The sequence below is a fragment of the Dendronephthya gigantea genome, unplaced genomic scaffold (genome assembly GCF_004324835.1).
Source record: "Dendronephthya gigantea isolate DGI-Jeju-01 unplaced genomic scaffold, DenGig_1.0 000024F, whole genome shotgun sequence".
In the NCBI taxonomy this organism is placed as follows: domain Eukaryota; kingdom Metazoa; phylum Cnidaria; class Anthozoa; order Malacalcyonacea; family Nephtheidae; genus Dendronephthya; species Dendronephthya gigantea.
The window spans coordinates 766,614-788,166 of record NW_021163034.1 but is presented as its reverse complement, the minus strand read 5'-3'; the positions used below and the strand labels follow the sequence as shown (position 1 = coordinate 788,166).

The 21,553-nt window shown below is 39.8% G+C and overlaps 1 protein-coding gene across 1 annotated transcript; it reads left to right on the top strand.

Moving 5' to 3' along the window:
• The first annotated feature begins 60 nt into the window (after window positions 1–60).
• Window positions 61–20,635, top strand: LOC114522777. Its single transcript, XM_028543526.1, has 25 exons — window positions 61–85; window positions 265–572; window positions 1,116–1,263; window positions 1,383–1,478; window positions 3,564–3,674; window positions 7,039–7,149; window positions 7,528–8,298; window positions 8,499–9,068; window positions 9,165–9,608; window positions 10,532–10,816; window positions 11,048–11,331; window positions 11,569–11,748; window positions 12,057–12,182; window positions 12,379–12,558; window positions 13,040–13,253; window positions 13,597–13,649; window positions 14,133–14,450; window positions 14,599–14,830; window positions 14,945–15,261; window positions 15,385–15,615; window positions 16,198–16,456; window positions 16,726–17,698; window positions 18,094–18,310; window positions 18,579–18,744; window positions 18,867–20,635. The coding sequence occupies exons 1-25, from the start codon at window positions 61–63 to the stop codon at window positions 20,633–20,635; spliced, it is 8,388 nt and encodes a 2,795-aa protein (XP_028399327.1).
• The last annotated feature ends 918 nt before the right edge of the window (window positions 20,636–21,553 follow it).

Sequence of the window (21,553 nt, the reverse complement as noted above, 5' to 3'; positions counted from 1 at the left end):
ATCAATGCTCGATATATTCGGATTCACCCACTATCATTTAACTCGCGACCCATTTTGAAAATGGAGCTTACAACTTGTAAAACACGTAAGTATTGTTCGTAAATATAACCTAAACTAGCATTTTTTAAATCCGCATCTTTCTGCATCTTCTTTTGAGGAATTATTCCTGATACAATTGATGCGATATAGGCCTGTCAGTTGTTCCAAATCCTCCTAAAATGCGGTTCAATTTTAAACTAAGAGTATTAAATTTTATTACATTAGCTTGTTGGCTAGTTCCTGTTGGAATGGAAAGCACGACGATTCGTGATTTCCAGATAAATGCCTCTTCCAACTACGATGTCCATTATCGTGACATTTACGCTCGACTAAATCACCCAACAAACTATTGGTCTCCGGACACTTCTGATGACAGCAATCCATGGCTACAGATTGACTTTTTGTCTGTGAGAACTGTTGGTGCGATCGAAACGCAGGGAGGTGGCGCGTCTTCTCGTGTGGAAACCTACACTGTTAGCTATGGAAATGATGGCGTAACGTTTCAAGTTTATATAAAAAAAGGCGTGGCAAAGGTGAAGAAACTATCGATGTTAACTTGTTTCATATCATTTTGATCATTCCACTTTTCCACTATTTACATTGAATTTGAAATCCATGAGGTATATATATAAAAAACGAAACAGATGGGGCGAGCAAAACACGTACACAAGACGAAATAATTCTGGTTATATTTCGTAACTTCATTCCCAAGTCAGTCATTGTCAAACAATCAGTTTTTGTAGTTGGCTTAACAAGAACTTTAGACTAAAGTCGAAATATCACCCAAATTTTGCGTCATTAATAACTCAACTTTTGGGTTCGCAAGATGATGTTTTTCGGAGTGCATGTGTGTCGTTTATTATGTATTTCATCAAATTGTGTGCTTGTAAAAGATTATGAATCAAATCAAAACCAGAGTATCGATAATTACGATGGGTTATATACCTGGTTGCCGTGAACTCATTAACTTCAAATCCAAAGTGCCGCTTTATGTTCCGCATTTTAATTTTACACTTAGATGTTTGATTTGGCATTTCAATGTTTGATTCTGCTAATTACTTGTTAATTACATGTAGGTCTTCACTGGTAACAGTATTCTTCAAATTTCGACGATCATACGACAAACTTTCTCTCCGGAAATAGAAGCGAGATACGTCCGCATTAATCCAAAAACATGGGGAATGTACATAGCGCTACGAGTGGAGTTCTTCGTCTGCTCTGAAGGTAGGATTACAGCAGAACCATCTCCCGAGATCTGATAATGTTCTCGTCCTTTCTGACGATTACCCTTGTTGTAATCTCTTAAATATTATTCTACATAAGGAATATTATTTCTTTTACAGTCTGTCTTCCGACTAACCCATGCCAGAATACTGGAAAATGCGTCAGTTCAACGTCTTGCACCTGTCCTGCGTCAACTCAGGGCCCTACGTGTGAATGTAAGTACTTCATTTTGCATCCTACTGTTGATTCTACATACCCGTTTGCTTAAAGTAAAGTCGGTTTGAACCATAAACAACGACATCTACCGAACAGCATACGGAGCATGCATGTTTGATATAAATTGGCGTATCGTAAAAAAGTGTTGATTCGGAAATAAGAACATTGACTAGTGACAGAAAATGTTGTCCTGTGAAATTGTGAATGATGTGATACCGTAGATATCTGTTTGTTTGTTTATTTGTTCGTTCGTTTGTTTGTTTGTTTGTTTGTTTGTTCTCTTGCTCGCTTGCTTGTTCGTTCGTTTGTTTGTTTGTTTGTTTGCTTGCTTTCTTGTTCGTTCGTTTGTTTGTTTGTTCGTTCGTTCGTTCGTTCGTTTGTTTGTTTGCTTGCTTTCTTGTTCGTTCGTTCGTTTGTTTGTTTGTTTGTTTGCTTGCTTGCTTGTTTGCATGTTTGTTCGTTCGTTCGTTCGTTCGTTCGTTCTTCGTTTGTTTGTTTGTTTGCTTGCTTGCTTGTTTGTTTGCTTGTTCGTTCGTTTGTTCGTTTGTTTGTTTGTTTGTTTGCTTGTTCGTTCGTTCGTTCGTTCGTTCGTTCGTTTGTTTGTTTGTATCAATTTATCGTACAATTTATTAACCATACTAAATTATTTTCATCTCGCGACGGAAGACATAATGTTCCTGAAAGCACCATTTTATTAACAATATGGAGGCAATTAAAACAAATTTATGCGGTTGCCTCACAGCTTGCAAGAATTCAATACCTCTTGGTATGGAGAGCGGCGATATACTGGACGCTCAAATCACAAGCTCCTCGGAGACTTCGGACGGCCTCTATAAGGCAAAGTTTGCAAGACTTAACCAGAAACCAATTGCTGACGTGACAAATGGCGGTTGGAGTCCAAATACTTTCGAAAATTCCTGGCTACAAATTGATTTCACGGCAAGTACTTGGCTGGATTTCTCTTAAAGGCTGCTGTCTCTTAAAGTTTTGATTAGTGAAAATGCAAAAAAAACTTGCCGATTGGTCTAAAACGAAATTCCTCCTACATTTAACTTGCTTTTACTTCAACAGATGAACACAACGCTGATATATTTTCTAATGCAAGGCAAGGAAGGAGCAGTCAACGCGAAAGTTACAAAATCTAAACTTGCTTATAGCCAAGATGGAGTAACGTTTCAGGATTATCTTCATCCTGATGGAGTTAAGGTAAAAATGCACTACGCTATCATGTTTAATCCTTTGAGGACCTGCACGATCCATTATAATAATAATCCTGAGCGTAAAGCTGGTATTCTAAAAGCTCACTCAATTCTTAAACTCATTGAGTGAAAGGGTCTTAATTTCGAGTGGAACTATGCACATGCACACTTCATTTGAGTGAAACGGTGAAAGGCGCCTCAATCTTCTCATAGCTTTTCCTTCACTGTGCGAAGAAGATCACCTTGAAATAGTTGAGGAAATCGAATATGAAAACGAAATGCCAGCACTCTATAACAACCGATGGCATTCATATGAAACACTTACTTTCATGACTTTCTTTAAATAGACTTTCACTATTGGAGAAATGGAGCTTTTCGATAATGTTTCTCGCAGGAATATTGATCCTATGATCATGGCACGCTATGTGAGATTTTTACCACTGGAATTTAACATCGAGGCAGTGGTGAGGTTGGAGTTCTATGGTTGCAACGGAGGTATGTAAAGGCTAGTTTCCATTCAGGAAAAATCTCCTTTGGATCGGAACGGACAGGGAAATTTCCTTTGTCGGTGAGTTCTCAGGCGGCGTTTATACAAAGGAAACTTCCCTGTCCTGTCCGATCCAAAGGAGAATGTTCCTGAGTGGAAAGTGGCTTTAAGTTGGATATATTTATTCAATAGGTTTTTTCAGGAAATATTTCGCGACGGGTTTTCCTGCCTTGATTCTCTCTTTATCTCGTCCCTTCTGCAAAAAATTGAGAACCATAGGCATGACACCTTGACGACCGGCAAAGGGTGATAGTGGAAAGTGACTGGATTTTCATGTGGATGATCTTTGTTATTAACTCGGTTCTAGTAAGGATCTCACAAACTATCTTTCTTTGTAGTTCATTACTGTCTACGAAACCCTTGTCTAAATGGTGGAAGATGCAATGAAATATTACCCGCTAGTTACGAGTGCACCTGTGCTGCCGGTTATACTGGACCGCACTGCGAAGGTAAGTGTTTACAAATACTCAATCTAACAGTTGTATAGTTGTTGATTCAGTTTGATACATCCTTCATTTCAAGACGTTATTCTAACGTGCATATTGTCTAACACATGCATGCAATACACCGTGACAGTTCAAAACGGCTACAAGCGCAGCATATCACACAGGGACCGCGGAGCAGGGTGGTTTGCTGGGCTTTAGCCCCACCAATAATTTTCCGTAATTAGTCTTTAATTTCGAATATTTTTCAGTTCGCTCAAATTTACAAGCAATACAAGCGGCAAAATGCTGGAAACTTTACATAGGACAAGCATTTGACCATTAAAACAGCGTGGTTATCCATTTCAAAAAATTTGACATCATAACCAAAGCATGGTTATATTGTTTAATGTTTGTATATGAGCGCCAAACATGCTGGATACTTTACATTGGACAAGCATTTGACCATTAAAAAAGCGTGGTTATCCATATCAAAATATTTGGCATCATAACCAAAGCATGGCTATATTGTTTAATGTTTGTATATGAGCACCAAACATGCTGGAAACTTTACATAGGACAAGCATTTGGCCATTAAAACAGCGTGGTTATCCATTTTAAAAAATTTGACATCATAACCAAAGCATGGTTATATTGTTTAATTTTTGTTATGAGCGCCAAACATGCTGGAAACTTTACATACTATCTATTATTTTCCATTAATCCTTAAATTGAGAGGCATTTGCGGCGATTTCAGAGACCATATTTCAAAATTTTCCCGGACTCTCCTAGCAGGCGCGCGGCTCCGAGCCCCAGCAATACGAAAAACGCTCCGCGGTCCCTGCCACAGTATGTCCATGTTTCATACTTACACAGCACCACGCACAACTTCATTTTCCTCATCAGTGCAAACATTTTTCATCCCGTCACTTTATCTCACAATTAAAACATCGCACACAATATCCTGAAATACAATACTATACTCCGCTTCATACCCTCCTATACTGATCTTACAAAGACACTATATATACCCTACCACCCCTCCTTTTGTACACAAACATTCCACAGTATCATGTCGTATCATAACATACCACATGTTATGTTACTTGATTGCACTATATTTATCATAAAGGCCCGTTTACACTTGCGATTTTTGCTGCAGTTTTATGTGCGATTTTTCTTCTTTTGATAGATGTAAACGAGTGAATAAGTCACGGATGTTCAAAAGCATTCGTAACTACTCAATCGTTCACATCTACCAAAAGAATAATCGCACTGAAAGTTAAAAGTGTAAGCTGACTTTAAGAACAAACTTTGGTATTCAATATTTAATCATCCTTTCTCAATGTTGTTTTATTCATTTGTGCAATTATAGTCGAACAGTTATGTGCAACATCACCTTGTAACTATGGAGGAACTTGTTTCGAAACAGACGATAGCTATATCTGTCGATGTACGGAATATTATAGTGGTCCAAACTGTGATAAACGTAAGTATACGAACAAACCTATGGTCATAAGGGAAACGTTCCTAACATCATAACATTTATATTCACCAACTTTAGATTGTAGTGTATTCGACGCGGTTGGTATCGCAGACGAGTCTAAAATACTAGATGCCAAAATCACTGCATCCAGTTCACAACGTGACACATTTGGCCCGAGGTATGCTCGCTTGGACGGCAAAAAATGTTGGTGGCCTGATATTAACGATTTAGAACCATGGATAATGGTGGATTTAGGCAGCGAGGTTACTCTTACTAGTATTGCTACTCAAGGCAAGCCGAATTCGGAAGACACCTTCGTCAAAACATACTCAATCTCGTATTCATTGGATGGAAACAACTTCGTTAATTACACAGAAAACGGGACAGCAAAGGTGAGTAACTAGAAATACCTTGTTTTAGTTGTTTATTCAGAGTAAACAACATATTTCCGGGATTCACGCATTGCCATTCCTAGAACATCTATTTATAGAACACCCAACTTGAATGTAATTCATTCTAAAAGCGTCCATATAAACGTTTACCATAAAACTGGTGATATTCAAGAATGATGTCAGTAAGCAATGTATAGGCCAATGCTGATTTAGCTATTTAGCAGAACAGTATTTTTGGCTTTGCAGTACGTTTTGCACGTTCGCCGTAGGAACTTTAATGCTTAAACGACTGCGTGCGTAAACTCACATGCAGCTGTCGAAGCATTGCATTTTATTCGCGAAACGTGGAACACAAACAACTGCATGTCGTGTTTGCTTTCTTGCATCACCGCTTAATTAATATTACGAGTTTTATGGTATAACACAAATTTGGAGAGGGATTTGGCGTTTGCCTTAAAGGCGCCAACCTTAAAGTCTCTGTATTTTTGCACTATTTTTTTCTCCATCAGCATGTTAGAAATAGGTTTTTAGGGCTAGTTCACACTTGTCCTATAAGAATCTGGGATTCCCTTTGTCTGAGGTCGCTGGTGCGCAAGATCCTTTGTCTATCGGGAAATAATGCAATGGGTCCCCGATTCTTAGGAGCTATAGTGTGAATCAGGCCGAAGAATTTGCTCAGATCCCGTGTAGTGGGCTTTGGAATTTTTCGACATAAAGTCTGTCCATAAGTGATTAGTTTAAGCCCAGATTTCATCCAATTAAGCAACGGTGGGGTAGCTAATAATTGTCTTGAAATGCATCTTTTTTTAGATATTTACAGGGAATACGGATGGAAATACTGTTGTAGAAAACGATTTTTCTTTTCGTTTCAACGCAATATTCGTAAAAGTTCACCCAAAGACATCAGGAAATGGAGGAGCTGGACTGAGAATGGAACTTTATTCCTGTAAAAGCCGTAAGTATAGTCTTTTTATAAGGTGCCGGTTGTACGAACTACGAATGCTGGTTAACGCTATCCACCAGATCGTGGTTTTTTCAACCATTGTAAAAGTGCTTGAAAAGCAATAAAACTGCTATCAAAGCCCCGTTTACACTACACTAAATCTATTGGCACGACTTTCGTACACCCTTTAGCGTTTTCATATTAAACCATGCAGCTCAAAATGTGGTGGTTTTAAAGGTTCCCACTCGCTCATCGCAAAAAACAATCTGCAAGCTCGCTGCGAGTAATTTTGTCCAATCACATTGCTTGCAGTTTATTTTATTTTGTGGAAAAGAGCGCCGTTATAGGAAAGGTCCTTTTTCATAATGACGTCAAACGCGGAAAGACTGATGTTACACGAAGTTTGATTGGCTCGATAGTTTTGTGGAGCCAATCAAATTTCGTGTAACATTAGACTTTCCGCGTTTGACGTCATTATAAGAAAGGTCTATTATAGAGCATAGCTTTGGAGAAGGAAGTCGGGATGTTGGCATGAACATGCATTTATTTCTAGTTATTTTAATTTTTTAGCATGCGTTGACCACCCTGAATGTCAAAACGGCGGTGCCTGCGGAATGTATTCAAGTACTGGCGATGCTGCCTGCTTCTGTCCATCTAACTATGTTGGGGATTTATGTGAAAGTAAGTTCCACTTTTGTTGTACTGAAAAAAAAATCTCGTACACAAACGTACCTGATGTGCAAGACTTGCACTTAAACGTATGTTTCAAACCTCAGAGGTTTGAGACAGAATAAAACATTTGTAATGACCTCTGCTCTGCACTATTTACTAGAAATCAAAATTGTAAACTACATGAAATAATAAGAATTACAGAAATAAGGGTATTTTCCCAAAATCATTCCGCTAAATTGTTTCCTAAGCTTCACAGCATGATGCAACAAAGTTCAAGCGATTTGCTACTAAGAACAGTGGCGTTATTTTATATAAATTGTTAAATTATTTGGTTGGGTAAAAACACTGCCAACTTCGGGTGAGCATTAATAACTTGTCTTTTTACAGCTTATAGCCCACCTCCTACAGTCCCTTTAGCCACTGATGCAAATCCTCCACTTGGAACGACTGCAAATCTTCCACTTGGAACGACTGCAAATCTTCCACTTGGAACGACTGCAAATCCTCCACTTGGAACGACTGCAAATCTTCCACTTGGAACGACTGCAAATCTTCCACTTGGAACGACTGCAAATCCTCCACTTGGAACGACTGCAAATCTTCCACTTGGAACGACTGCAAATCCTCCACTTACAACGACTGCAAATCCTCCACTTGGAACGACTGCAAATCCTCCACTTGGAACGACTGCAAATCCTCCACTTGGAACGACTGCAAATCCAGTATCGACCACGCCAGGCTATGCTTCAATTGCAGGCTTCGCACTTAAATCTATATCAGCTCAGAAATTTGGGCAAAGTTTCACTGTCGTGTGGGACATGACCGCTGGTACGAGTGTCACAATTGCTGTATCATACAACGGTATCCCATGCTGCAATGCAGGTCCACTCACCAACACTGGCGGCCAATGCGATTGTATGATATCCGATCCAGGCCTCTTTGACCCAGATGGCGTGGTGAATATTAGTGCCATAGCTTCAAATTTAGCGTCCAGTTCTCCCACATATATCGAAGTCGAAGTTTTAAAAGTTATCACCCAAGTGTCTTTCACCATGTTAACAAGCTACTCAGACTTCGGGGTAAACATCGAGGGTCGTGGGAGTCAGCGAAATGTATTTCCAGCTGAACATCCCGTGAAGTTCAATTGCTCGTATGCAGGTAAGATATCAAAAGATATGAAAACCTTGTGTGATGTGAAAATCTTGTGTAGTGTAAACATTGTTTCTCTATTCAACCTGTCTTGTCTTCTTCCATGAGTGAAACCGTCCCGACCTAATCAAATGATTTGAATTTGTCACGTATTGATTGTCCAACGTATTGTTATCTTTTGAAAATTCGATCATTTCATTTACCAATAGGAGGTCCAGTTACGACTGTGTCTTGGGTGTTCAATTGCGATGCTGATGGTACGATCTCTGAGTCTCAGTCCTTTTTCGACAAGATCTTTCCAAGCAAGACGAGTCAGAACTGCCAAATTACCCTGAGACTAGAGAACAACATCAATTCAACATTAGCACACGGTAGCATTGAACTTAAAGAAAGTTTTATTCTGAAAAGTCTAACGAGCGACGGTCCTGTGAAAGAAAACCAAACTATCACGTTTACAATTTCGCTGGAAAAGTTTGGCACCCAGACTTGTATGTGGGTTGATTTAGGAGACAATAGTTCTCTCCTGGTGTTTGGTGATGCCTCGTGTACCACAAAGTTTGATGTTACTGCGATTAACCCAAATATCTTGACTGTACCTCGTTTCAAGTTTTTCCCAAAGGCTTCAGGTACACAGGAGATCGTCGTCCAGCATGTCTATCTTAACATTGGCTCTTATGACGTCAGGATGAACGCGTCAAATGAGGTTTCCATGGTAACAAAAGACATGGTCGTCGTTGTCATGGCCTACGTTTGCCATAACCCAAACGTCACAATAACAGGTATTTTATGTTTAGTGCCATTTAAACCGAGATTTAGAATGCATTACCTCAACTTAATACATTTCTGATATTTTCCTACATCCATCTGATGTTTAGGTTTAGCTCCAAATACATCCAACGTCTTAAATGCGGCTCAAGTATACCGCTCAGTCGTCATTTCTTTGTCCACCCAGAACGACATTGATTGTGAGAACACAGAACGAACAAGGGCAACATGGAGTGTGTTTAAATTTGACGACGACCCTCGCGAAATGAGAACAGTTCCTGTATCCAGTTTAGCGAAGTCCCTTTATCACTCCGGTATTTCCACCCGGGATCTTTTACTGCCCGGAAATGATTTACCCTACGGTTTCTATGAGATCAGTGTCCGGGTCGAGATGAATGGTTTGCCTGATGTTTTTGGAATTGACAAATTTTACATCCAAGTGGTTCAAACTCCCTGGCTTAAAGCTGCTGTGGTGGAAGGATCCTTCTATACCGCACCTTTTGGCTTCCAGGGATCCCTAGATTCCTCCGCATCTTCAGATCCGGATTTTGCTGGTACAGACGGCATGAGCTTCGTTTGGTATTGCAGGGATGTCGACGATAAAGAGTTCGTTCCAAGCAATCTGACTCGAGAACCACTTGTTTCCGAGGCTGACGATGTACTTCTGCCTATCAATGCGGTAGGGTAATGACAATACTGTTACCATTACAGTAAAATATTCTCGCTTAAAGATGGCCGCCTTTCTTCCATGTTTATGTTCTAGAGGTTACTTTAGGTTACTCTAGGTAACTTAGGTTACTCTACATTTCTAAACCATGATTAGCTTAGCTGAATAGAGTTTATCCGTTAACTTTATTTGGAAAAAATGGAAAATCCTTCCACACAATGGTTCCTACGAAATTCTTCAGAAACAATCCTTCAACTGATATACTGTTGTTTTCTAGTCTCGTGGCTGTTTTGGATCAGGTCGGGGTCGTATAGATACTTCAAATTCTACACTTTTACTGGACACGAATAACATGATGGAAATGAAAACGTAAGCAACTATCTGAATAGAATTTCCATGCAATTTCCACCTGAATGCTAGTTTTGCGAAAGCAAGATTAGTAATACACTGCACAGCCGAGACCACGCACACGCAGTATTGTCCAAACATCCTTGCCACTTCGTCAAACAATAGAGTAAACAGCATTTTTATTATAGATACGAAATTCTGCTCGTTGTATCGAAGACTCATCCAGAGTTTGGTCTCCGTCAGGCGATGACAACAATCTTCTTTCACGTCTCAAGTGGTTTCCCCCCAAAGCTGCAGACGAGGTAACATCAAGTATTAAGTCGCTCAACGAGCTGAGTTGACAAAAGTGTCCATGTTTTGATGTTTAATGGCCATTTTCCCATTCCTACGTTTTCCATTCTAGCTGCTCCAAAAACTGTAAATCAAAAATCATTCCTGACGAGAAGACCATCTTGCACTCAGACTGTTCAGCGTTTTGTACAGGGGAGTTGGTGTTTAGTTGGGCTTTATACCTGTACGATGACATTGACGAGCCTGAACCGCTGAATTTGTCAGCTTTGCATGAAATCCCATCCAAGGACTTTCAAAATTTGGTGTATAATCCAATCAATGAGCTGGCTCTGGCGATTAAACCTAACGCGCTGCAAAGCGGCAAAAAATATACGCTGGCATTTCGGGCGTCGCGTCCAACTGGAGTGATTGGGGAACAGAGAACTACTCTTCGTGTGAATTCACCGCCCTCTGGTGGTAAGTGACTGTGATGTGACATTTTTTCACATCGTTGGACCAGTCAACATACACAGTTTGCCCTAATTCCGAGGCTTTTTAGGCTGCATTTTTCATGTCTGAAGCATTAATCATACTTTAAAGATCAATTTTATCAGCACGTAACACCAGGACCTAAACAATTTTCTAATATCATTTTTTATTATTATTACCAAGCAAAGCTCAAACATACTTTATTTTTGTCCATTTCAGGCACGTGCTCCGTTACTCCTTCGTCCGGTATCTCCCTTTCGACAAATTTCACTTTCTCTTGTGAGGGATGGTCCGACTCTGAATCACCGCTGACCTACAAGTTCTTCTACGGACGCAACCAAAGCAAGACACTGTTCTATTATCGTACAATTGCTTCTGGTGTGAGCATCAGCCACACTGATTGGCTGCCAAGTGGAGAGGAAAGTCACAATTACACCTTAGCTGTCTCCATGGAAATTGCAGATGCGTTCGGATCAAGTTCAATCGAGCACTTTCCAATACAGGTACGTCAAGTTCAATCGAGCACTTTCCAATACAGGTACGTTGACATATTTTAACGAGTTTAGCTTAATCTGTATATCCATATCTGAATAAACCTGGATTCATTATCTATATATCCATAACTGAGTAGACCTGGAAGAAATATTTTCCAAAAGTAACTCATTATATTCCTAAATCCTAATCATCACGCATTAATTCAGCGGGGCTAATCCTTTTCTTCTTTGCCATTTGCATTACAGGTCAGTCCTGCTCCAACAGGAGAACTGAATTTGACTGAAATAACCGATATATTTCACCAACATGTAAAAAATGGAGACACTACAGCAGCCATAGGTCTGGCTTCGGAGTTAAGCTCCACTTTGAATGCTCTCGGATCAAGCGCTGGCAAATCGTCAGAAGAACAGAAAACACCTGGACAGGTATTAGCCCTTATCCGAAAACATTGCGAGCTACGTGCACGGTATGCTATCAAAATCCGGGACAAAACGTGCCTACATGTCTAGCTAACTGCGAAAGGAGATTTCATGAGCCTTTCTTGGTGAATGCAAGTAGTCTCCAGTGCAATGACCCAACTTTAGAATAAAGCAGAAACTCCCAAAACAAGAAATCTTATATATAGCAGGAGGTCTTGCGCTTCACCTCAGAGCAGTGAAACAATTCTCTAGCAGCAAGTAGTTCGCATACATTAATTTTTTGTCGTAAACGTGTATATTTGATCTTTAAACAGGTACGAGAAGAAATGCTGACGTTGATAACTAAAATGAAGCCAAAAGATATGTCCGCAACCTTACAAATCAGCGGTTCTGTTCTCTCACTTGTTGGAGAAGCTGACCAGTTAACGGAAAAGGCACAGGTAACCTTTGAATCATGCAAAATTCGTGTTGACTGGGATTTAGAATTTTCTACCCAAGATTTCATCTGGCTCTTTTCTCAGTCAATTTTAAAGATTGCTGTTCCATTCATTCAGGCATCGTTAATGTTTACAATTCAGTTGTGTTCAAATAAAAATAAGCTCTTTATCTAATAAACTATTCAAATTATATTTATAGGATGCGGCGTTGTCGGCAGCTGAAGTTTTGACAAATAAACTGAAGAATTTAACGCAGAACGATTCGGGATTTAAAAACGTTAAATCTGGAGTGACGAACGTTCTTGGAACACTCGGTTCTTTGAATAGTGGTGGATCAAAGGATTCCGGATCGCTTTCCAAAAACGATACAGTCACCGCGGTAAGAAACTCGTGGAAAATGTAGGAAATCGATTCTCACTTTGAAATGAATGTTATTGCCTGGGGGTTGTGTACTCACCAATTGCTGTCTGTTCAAAAACCGATTAGCTTAACCAAATATTTTTTGCAAATCTGGAAACAAATTTTTTGACAGCATATATCTTTGTTAGGTGTTTCACTTTTTTGTTGAAAATGTTAGCGTTACTCCCCAAAACGTTTTCAAACGAATGAATAGGCAGAAAAAAAACAATACGCGAGTGCAAATCCTTGCCAGCAGCAGGCAGGTTTGGTATTGATCTGGAGTTGAATGCCTAATTCTTGGCGTCACAGTGCTTGCTCTGAAAGCTATATTTCTGGTTTATTTCATCTCTGCTTTTTTTACCGCGATTCATTACATGCAGTCTGCATGTTGTGATGGTTTTCATTACATATATGGTCGAGGCTGCATTCATGTGTTTCAATTCTAGTTCATCTTCCTGTAGGGAAATGTTCAGCGTACTTTCGATTCGGTCGAGAAACTTCAAAGTGTCTTGCTGGATTATTTGGTATCAAACGAAGGTCCGAGCAACATCGAAACAAAAACGCTTTCAATAAACGTGGAGAAAGTAGCAGCTTACACTTTCGGAGAGAAAGAAAGCGAACTAAAAGGAGCTCGCTTCAAACCTCCGTCAGGCTCTGCCTTTGGCTTAGGCGATGGTAAGTAGCTTTCTTTTTTATAGTTCTTTATATTTGCGAGAGGTGCATAGTTCTAATTAATTTTATTGTGCGGAGCAATTACTCTAATTGGTTCAGTTTGTACAGAACAAGGACGAATTCAGTTTTAGATCAATCAGCAAACTTGTTTACATTTTCATTATCCCAATCAAAATGCATATTGACTACTAAAAGGGTACATTGTTTACCATTTTACATAAAGTATGAAAAATTAAGCCATTCTGCAAAATGTAAACAAATTTGGTGAACAGTTCAGAAATTCTCCCTTTGTTTATATACATTCGTTTCTTTCATCCTCTCTGATTCATATTTCTTTCACTTCAAGTTCTTTCAAATCCCAACAACTCTTTTCTTCAAATGCAGCCCATTGACACCAAGGTAAGAAAAATAATCACGCAGTATTTTTAGTGAAGTCTCGACAGCAGTAGCCCTCCTAGAAGTTCACCGCCGAGTTAATTCGGAGATTTGGCTGATCTTAGCGTTCATAAATAGAAAAGTTACTTTTCACTATGACTTGATCGCAGTCTTTGTGAGATTTAGCACGTTGTTGACCAAAAACATATATATATATATACATATCCACAGCAAAAAGTGTAGTTACATCTACACTTACAACCTTCTCATCATGTTTATACTAGTCTTTCTAGTAGCTCTTCCTCAGATAGTTGCCTTTTGTAAACAATGAAAGTTTGCTCCATTGAAGCAAAGACTTATTCAAAAGTACTGAACAGTCGATCAGTCTTACTAAAGGATATTGTTTAAATCACATTTAACTGCAGCCTTTTTCTATAATTCTCTGAGGTTTGGCCCATATTACTTGAAGGACAGTTTGTGATCAAAGCATATTCTGTTTTTTAACAGGTTGCTTTATTCGACAAGAATCCTTTCACTTGGGACAGCTCGAGTCAAAACGTCACGTCCAACGTGATTGATATTGTAGTTGAAGCAAAGAGCCTCAACATCTCATCTTCCAACCTTACGGAAGATATTACCGTCACAATAACCCGAGATCCATCATTGATTATGGATGCAAACAATTCGTTCTACCTAAAACCTCTTGAAATGAATGAAACGAGCAAAACAAGAGACTATTTGAAGTTCCATTGCTTTACACGACGGAGTAACTACACCGCCATGAATTTCGAAATGAAACCTGAAGACGTTGGAATAACTTATAATGTAAGTATGATTCAGTGGTTACCGTGTTTACTAGGATTAAAACAGGTTGATATTAGTTGATCCTCTCTATTCAGCATTCAATAAATCATTTTTGGATTCTGTGAACCAACTTCCTCAGTATCGTCTTTTTCTGTCTACTTCATGTTAGGTATTCCTGAAGAAAGGAGGAAAACCCGATGTCAAAGCAGGAGATTACGAGTTCGTTTACAAACTGCCAGACTTCAGTACTTGTAAAGTTGGTAACGACAGCGTGTTTACATCACAATCACAGTCGGGCAACGCTGAAGCCGTTCATATTGACCCAAGCAAATGTGCAAAAGATCCTTACACAGTGTTCGTATCGAATTTTGATTTCAACGGTACTGGGGAATACTGTTTTGGTAAGTAAATGCAAGCACTAACATCTCTGAACACCTTCAGAAAGTTCATGATGGGTTTTCTCGTGTTATCCCCCTCTTCACAATCTAAATCATCGATTTTTTGTTTTACTCTAGCTGTACAACACACTGAACAATTCCAGAACGAAACTCACCCTGATCCAGAGTCGTCCTTTAGCTCTCGAAATCGGCGTTCAGTTTCCTGTGAAGTTGGAGCCAGACGTGTTCGTCGTTCGTGTGTCATTATCCCCCCTGCCCCACCGAAGCCAACTGACCCTCCTGGAAAGCTTAAGATCCTCGTGGCCGACAATCTAGGCTTTGATGGCAAGTTCTTTCATCCCAACCAAACTCCGAACTACAACCTGACCATGTTCGAATCAAGCTGTATATTCTGGGATGTTGTCAATGAGACATGGAAAGGTGAAGGCTGCAAGGTAAGCCTGAAAATTGTTATTCAAATTCCAGCAACCATTGAATATTACAAATAAAACGAATTGCTAAAGTTAACAGGTAAATTGGTAGTTTGATAGATGATTGAGTGATGTTTTTTTAAACAGGTTGCAATAGGAACGAACAGAGGACAAATCCTCTGTTCCTGTAATCACTTGACGTCGTTTGGAAGTGATCTTCTTGTTGCTCCAAACCCAATTGACTTCGATTCGGTCTTCAGTAATTTTGGCAGTCTTGCTGAAAATGTTGCTGTGCTGGCTTTGATATCGACCATTCTTGGTTTATACATCATTGGAGTGATCTGGGCAAGACGAGCGGATAAAAAAGACTTGCTAATGGTGAGTTTATTTTGGCTATTAATCTTGCATTCCCCTTCTTGTCATGTCATTTCTAGTTAACTTTAAATTTCCTTGCTCTACCTATTTCACATAATACCTGACACACCGACTAACTTTACACTATGTTACCACAATTGTCTTACCATACCTTACCTCACAGCTAAACTCACCTTATCCCAGTTATCTCACCTTGCCTCGACTTTTATCTCGCCCCACCTCACCCCAATGCTACCTTACCTGTTCATCTCCCCCTTGACTTACCTCCCACTTACCTTTTTTTCTTTTCCCAACATCTCATATCTTTCCTTACCTCCTCTTATCTTATCTTACCATTCTTCGCCTCATCCCAAAGCTACCTTACCTCTCCTCTCCCACCTTAACTCACCTCCCACTTCCCTTATTCTCTTTTCCCTACCTCTCATCTACCGCTTTCTCCTTGTATCTTATTATTCTCTACCTAACCTCATTTCATTTAACCTCATTACTGGACTTTGTCTTATATCTCTTTTCTCTCTCCTCCGTTCATTTGCATGTTGATTACCTAATAATACATGTCTTGCGTCAACCTTCTATATAAAACAGGTTGGTCCGACGATCCTTCGAAAACACCGTGGAAACTATCACTACCTCATCACTACCGCCACAGGTAGCAGACAGGGGGCTGGTACTACAGCAAGGGTTGTGTTTACGATGACAGGCGACGAAAACGAAACACTACCAGTTTGGTTACACGATCGAGAAAGGCCATGTTTCGAACGAGGTCAAACCAACTCTTTTGTAGTTTCGTATCCTCACGGTGTTGGCGATTTGAGCTATATTCAAATGTGGCACGATAACTCAGGTAAACAACACTAAAACACTTAGAGCTGGCGCGGAAAGTGCCCACTCGAAAATGATTCTGTACTCAGGTCAAATCAATTTACCGTACAAAGCTTTCCTGATAAGCTTAATCCTGAAGACTTGACCTGATAAGCTTAATCCTGAAGACTTAACCTGATAAGCTTAATCCTGAAGACTTAAAGTTATAGTTCATCTATTCACCAACGACAATCTCGATTTTGAATTAAGAAAAGACCTCAGGGTTATGAAATCTAACCTTTCACGCTATAGGTTCTTCGCCATCTTGGTATCTCAGTCGGTTGACCATCAAAGATCTTCAAACAGGTGTAACATGGAGAATGGTTTGTGAAAATTGGTTGGCTGTTGAATCAGAGGACGGGAAAGTTTGTCGAATACTGTCTGTGGCCAACGAAGAGGAATTGACAAGCTTCAATCATGTCTTCTCGAAAAAAGCTATCAAGGGTCTTGCAGACGGCCATATATGGTTCTCCATTGTATCCAGACCTCCCACAAGCAATTTCACGCGCGTCCAACGTCTCTCATGCGCTCTTTGCTTGCTGTGTTGCACGATGATTACAAGCGCCATGTTCTATAACATGGGAGGCCAGGGTCCAAGTCCTTTCGCTGTTCAAATTGGTTCGTTGGTTATCGACCTAAAGCCGTTTGTGATTGGTCTGCAGAGCAGCATCATCATTGTCCCAGTGAATGTTCTAATCGTGCAGATTTTTCGCAATCTCCGACCGAAAAAAGAAAAACCGAAGAAAACAGCCGTTTACGAGATAGAGAAACACGCCGAAGAGGAAGGCGCAATAAAAGGGAATGATACAGTCGAAGGAGTTCATATTGAAAACCAAACTCCACCAAAAGGCAAACTTCCATATTGTTTTATCTACATGGCCTACGCTATTTGTTACCTCGCGTCTGCCGCTTCGATTTTTTTCACATTGCTCTACAGCATTCAGTGGGGAAAGGAGACTTCAACAGAATGGGTGATTGCCATGGTTACATCATTTTTCCAATCAGTGTTGCTTCTTCAGCCAATCAAAGTCGTTGTTGCCGCTGTCGTGTTTGCGTTGTTTATCAAGAAAGCAGATGACAGCGAGGAGGAGACTGGTAACGAGGGACTGGTGATCAATAAATCTGACGTGGCGGAAGAAGAATTGGCTGCACGAAACTTGGCGGAGTTGGAACGGAAGATGGGAGCCATTGGCAAACCCGTAGGAAAAATAAAAAAATATTACAGGTAACTCAACGTGTAGTGGATTTTGTTTGACATATTAGAATGATTTTTCATATTTTAGATAGGGTAGAAAAGCACGAAAGATTTCGATATAATTGAGTTTACTATCGCTTGGATTCAGTTTATAAACATACATGTCAAGTACTTGGCGTAGCATGATACAAAATACAGCGGATTGTTGCTAACATTTTAACTAAGTACAATGGATTACATCGTCACATGGTGTGTGACGTAACACCGACTGATTAAACAGTGCGCAAAGTGATTTAAGGAAGTTCAAAACAGTTCACATTTATCATTTATCATATATTTATCATTCTATGTAGGTCAATATGTTTAAAACAAAACTAGTTAGAAAATTCTTGCAAAGTGGTTGAACTTTCTTCATCTCATTGCAGTCCTCCAAGTGCGGCCAAGCTGCGGAAAGCGAGAGAAAAACGCCTGAAAGAGATCAAGATGAACGCTGCTTTGAAAGAGATGTTTGCATTCTTTGTATTTCTCATATTGCTGATGGCCGTAGCCCAATACCACAGACATCCAGACACGTTTTTATTAACGAAAACTTTGTACGAGACTTTCGAAGAAGTTGATGCCTATGGACTTGACCTTGCTGCAGTAAGTATAAGCAAAATATGAGAAAAACATTCGGATCACTAACTACTAGCAATCATTTAAATATCTAGCAAAGTCTTCAACGGCCCAGGACCTCCGCAGTCTATGTGTGCATGCTATTATATAGAGTGAACATGTTACCTTTTGATATTGAATTTGGAAGTCAAATTTATCAAGTCTTTGGAGTCTTTTTTTTTCAAGTCTTGCTTCTTGTTTCCAAGGCCGTCAGCGCATATTTCGCCCGAATGATATTTACTCGTTTATTTTGCAGATCTCCGATACAGATTCTTTATGGATGTGGGCACGTGAAACGCTCATCCCAGGACTTTACGCGAATGAGTGGTACAATGGTAAGAAAATAGAGAAAGGATGGCTCGCGAATATTGAAGATTACCTCGTGGGTGTCCCGCGTGTAAGACTACTTCGCGTAAAAGAGAGTAAGTTTTAAGGTCTGCATAGACAAACCAAGAACAATAATGTATAAAGTAACGATAACCTTGGTTGAATTTCCAGAATTGTTGATCGATGGGAATTAACGGTTAGTCGGTTTGAATTTTAGATTCGTGTCCAGTTTCCAGCTACTTCAAAGACGTCATCCCCCATTGCTACAGTGGGTACTCTGTGGGGGATGAGGAAGATGAAACTTTTGAAGTAGGCTGGAAACCACTGCACGAGGGAAAGTCTCGAAGACGTCGAGCTATTGCAGAGCCCAAGACCGAGTCTGAATGGACGAAACGTTTGTTCAACGTGGACGAAGTCGAACACGATGGCGTGAAGATTCGGCGTAAAAGAGGACTGGATCCGATTATGGGTGGACTGAGCGGAAAAAAACGACGAAAGAAGAAGCGTTTGCTGGCCAGCGCTAAACCAAAGGAGTATGTCGTGAACGACAATGCATTGTTACCAGATGGTAAAGTGTTGTCGTGTCTTGAAAGATGGGAACATCAATCAATGATCGATCTTCGAGGATTTCCATACTGGGGTACAATCACTATGTACAGCGGTAGCGGCTATGCAGCAAACCTTGGTTATGACACTGTCACTGCTTACACTGTGGTTGCTGACTTGCATTCGAACGGCTGGATTGATGTCCAGACACGTGCTGTGTTTGTAGAGTTTACTGTATACAACGCGAATGCAAACCTATTTGGCATCGTTTCGTATTTTGTGGAATTTCCACAATCTTCAGCTGCCGTCACCAGGGCCCAATACCAAGTTGCGCGGTTCTATCTTCACCTCAGCGGCAGTCAAACTCTGGCTCATGTCCTGGTCATCTTCTTCATGATGTATTTTCTCTTCAGGGAAGGAAAACTTGTTTACAAACAACGCTGGTCTTACTTTAAAGGTTTCTGGAATTGGGTTGAAGTCATCCTGATTGTCAGCGAATTCCTATTGATCGTCTTATTCCTGGCACGTCTCTACGAAGTTGATCGAAATCTTCTTCAGCTACGAGAGAATCCAAATGATTACGTTGGTTTCCAATATGCTGCGAATGCAGACGCCATGATGACTTACATCCTTGGTGTCCTTGTGTTCTTCTACATCTTACGTTTCTTGCGATTGTTGAGGTTTAACAAAAACTTCCTTGTCATCGGGAAAACATTGGAGAGAATAAGCTCGCCGATTATGAGTTTTTGTTTACCCTTTATCGCTGGATTCTTCGCATTTGCCCTTCTCGCCTTCGCTATGTTCGGTTCTGAACTTGAAGAGTACAGCTCGTTTATAAGGACATTGTCGACTCAGTTGAGCATGCTTTTAGGAGATTTTGACTTCGAAGCCATCTTCATGGTCAACCCCACCGTAGCAACACTGTATTTCTTTTCATTTATTGGTTTGAACGTGATGGTGCTCATGAACATGTTCATTGCCATCATCAACGACTCCTTCGCTGAGATTCAAGAGGAAACTGCTGAGATTCAAAACGAACTGGAAATTATCGATTATGTGACGACAAGCATTTCAAAGGGTTTCGATAAGGCATTCAAGCGCGGTAAAGTCGCACCTGCGAAGAAGAAGAGACGAAAACAAAAACGAAAGTCGAAGAAACAAACTCCTGAGGAGAAGATCTACTCCAAGTTGGATGGACGTGTGAAGAAATTAGAGCTGTTCATGGATATTATAGATCGAAGTCTAGGAGAAGATGAAATCGAGGAAAAACGATTTTATTCTGTACCAAGAGACAAACAACAGGATTTATGTTTTCGCGTATTGTGTTTGATGGAAAGTGCACTTGATGTCGATGAAGAAGAACTCAACAAAGAAGATGAAGGGAACGAAGACGTGTCTGAAACACAGTCAGATGCCGATGACCGGAGTCAAATTGTATGAATTAAACTAGAGAGGGGTCAAAGCTGGACGACGTCAATTTATTCCTTATTTGGAATGAGTAGAAGCACTTTTTTCAAGGAAAAGAAATTTGATTTTTTTACCAAACTGTCGCACCACTTGGGACTGAAATTGTTCTTTTATGTATTTTTGAAATTTCACTTCCATAATTTTTTAATGCTTTAGAAAAGAATTACCAGCAGCAACTATTAGATCAGAAGTAGTAGGTGTCACGTGATGATATCATGTGATCGTTATTGGAAATAGATGTAGTTAGCGCCAACTGAAATAGATGCCAAGTCACGCTGGAATATGTCACTTTTGTTTGATCTAATATTTAGTGCATGTACCAATCATGCACTAAATGACAAGCATTATAGATGTGCTTAACGAATCAGCCAATTCATGGGAATAAAGTAACAGTTTTATTTAAATTTATTTCATGGAAACTTTATACTCCTTCTAGTTTTATATCACTACAATTAATTGTAATTTTCACAATTTTCAACCGGATGTTTGAACTAATAACACCAAACAAATAAAAATATAATTAATTTTGTTTTATTTATATGTATTTATAACCTTATATTTTGTTTAATTGTGTCTATTCGCCTTGACACAGTGCATGGTATTTACATGCTATAGCTATCTCTGTTTGCCTGGGTAAGTACGATTATCTATATTAAGACTATTGAAGAAATATCATGGTTATTTCATTAACAACATATTCGTTAGTGCATGGTTATAAATTAACATAGCACACTTGAATGATTTAACTTGTGGTCTCCTCTGTGTGGCAGTGCATGTATATCAGTAAAATTTCCAGCTCCCCGAAAAGGCGGAAAAATCGACAAAACCGAGCAAAACGACATACTGTACCAAGGTCATAAAATGTATTCGTACAGCAAACACGAAATAAAC

Coding starts and splice junctions, on each gene's coding strand:
- LOC114522777 (XM_028543526.1), top strand. CDS start 61: ATGGAGCTTACAACTTGTAAAACAC. Junction 9,069..9,164: donor CCCAAACGTCACAATAACAG/GTATTTTATGTT, acceptor TCTGATGTTTAG/GTTTAGCTCCAAATACATCC. Junction 13,254..13,596: donor TGCCTTTGGCTTAGGCGATG/GTAAGTAGCTTT, acceptor TTTCACTTCAAG/TTCTTTCAAATCCCAACAAC.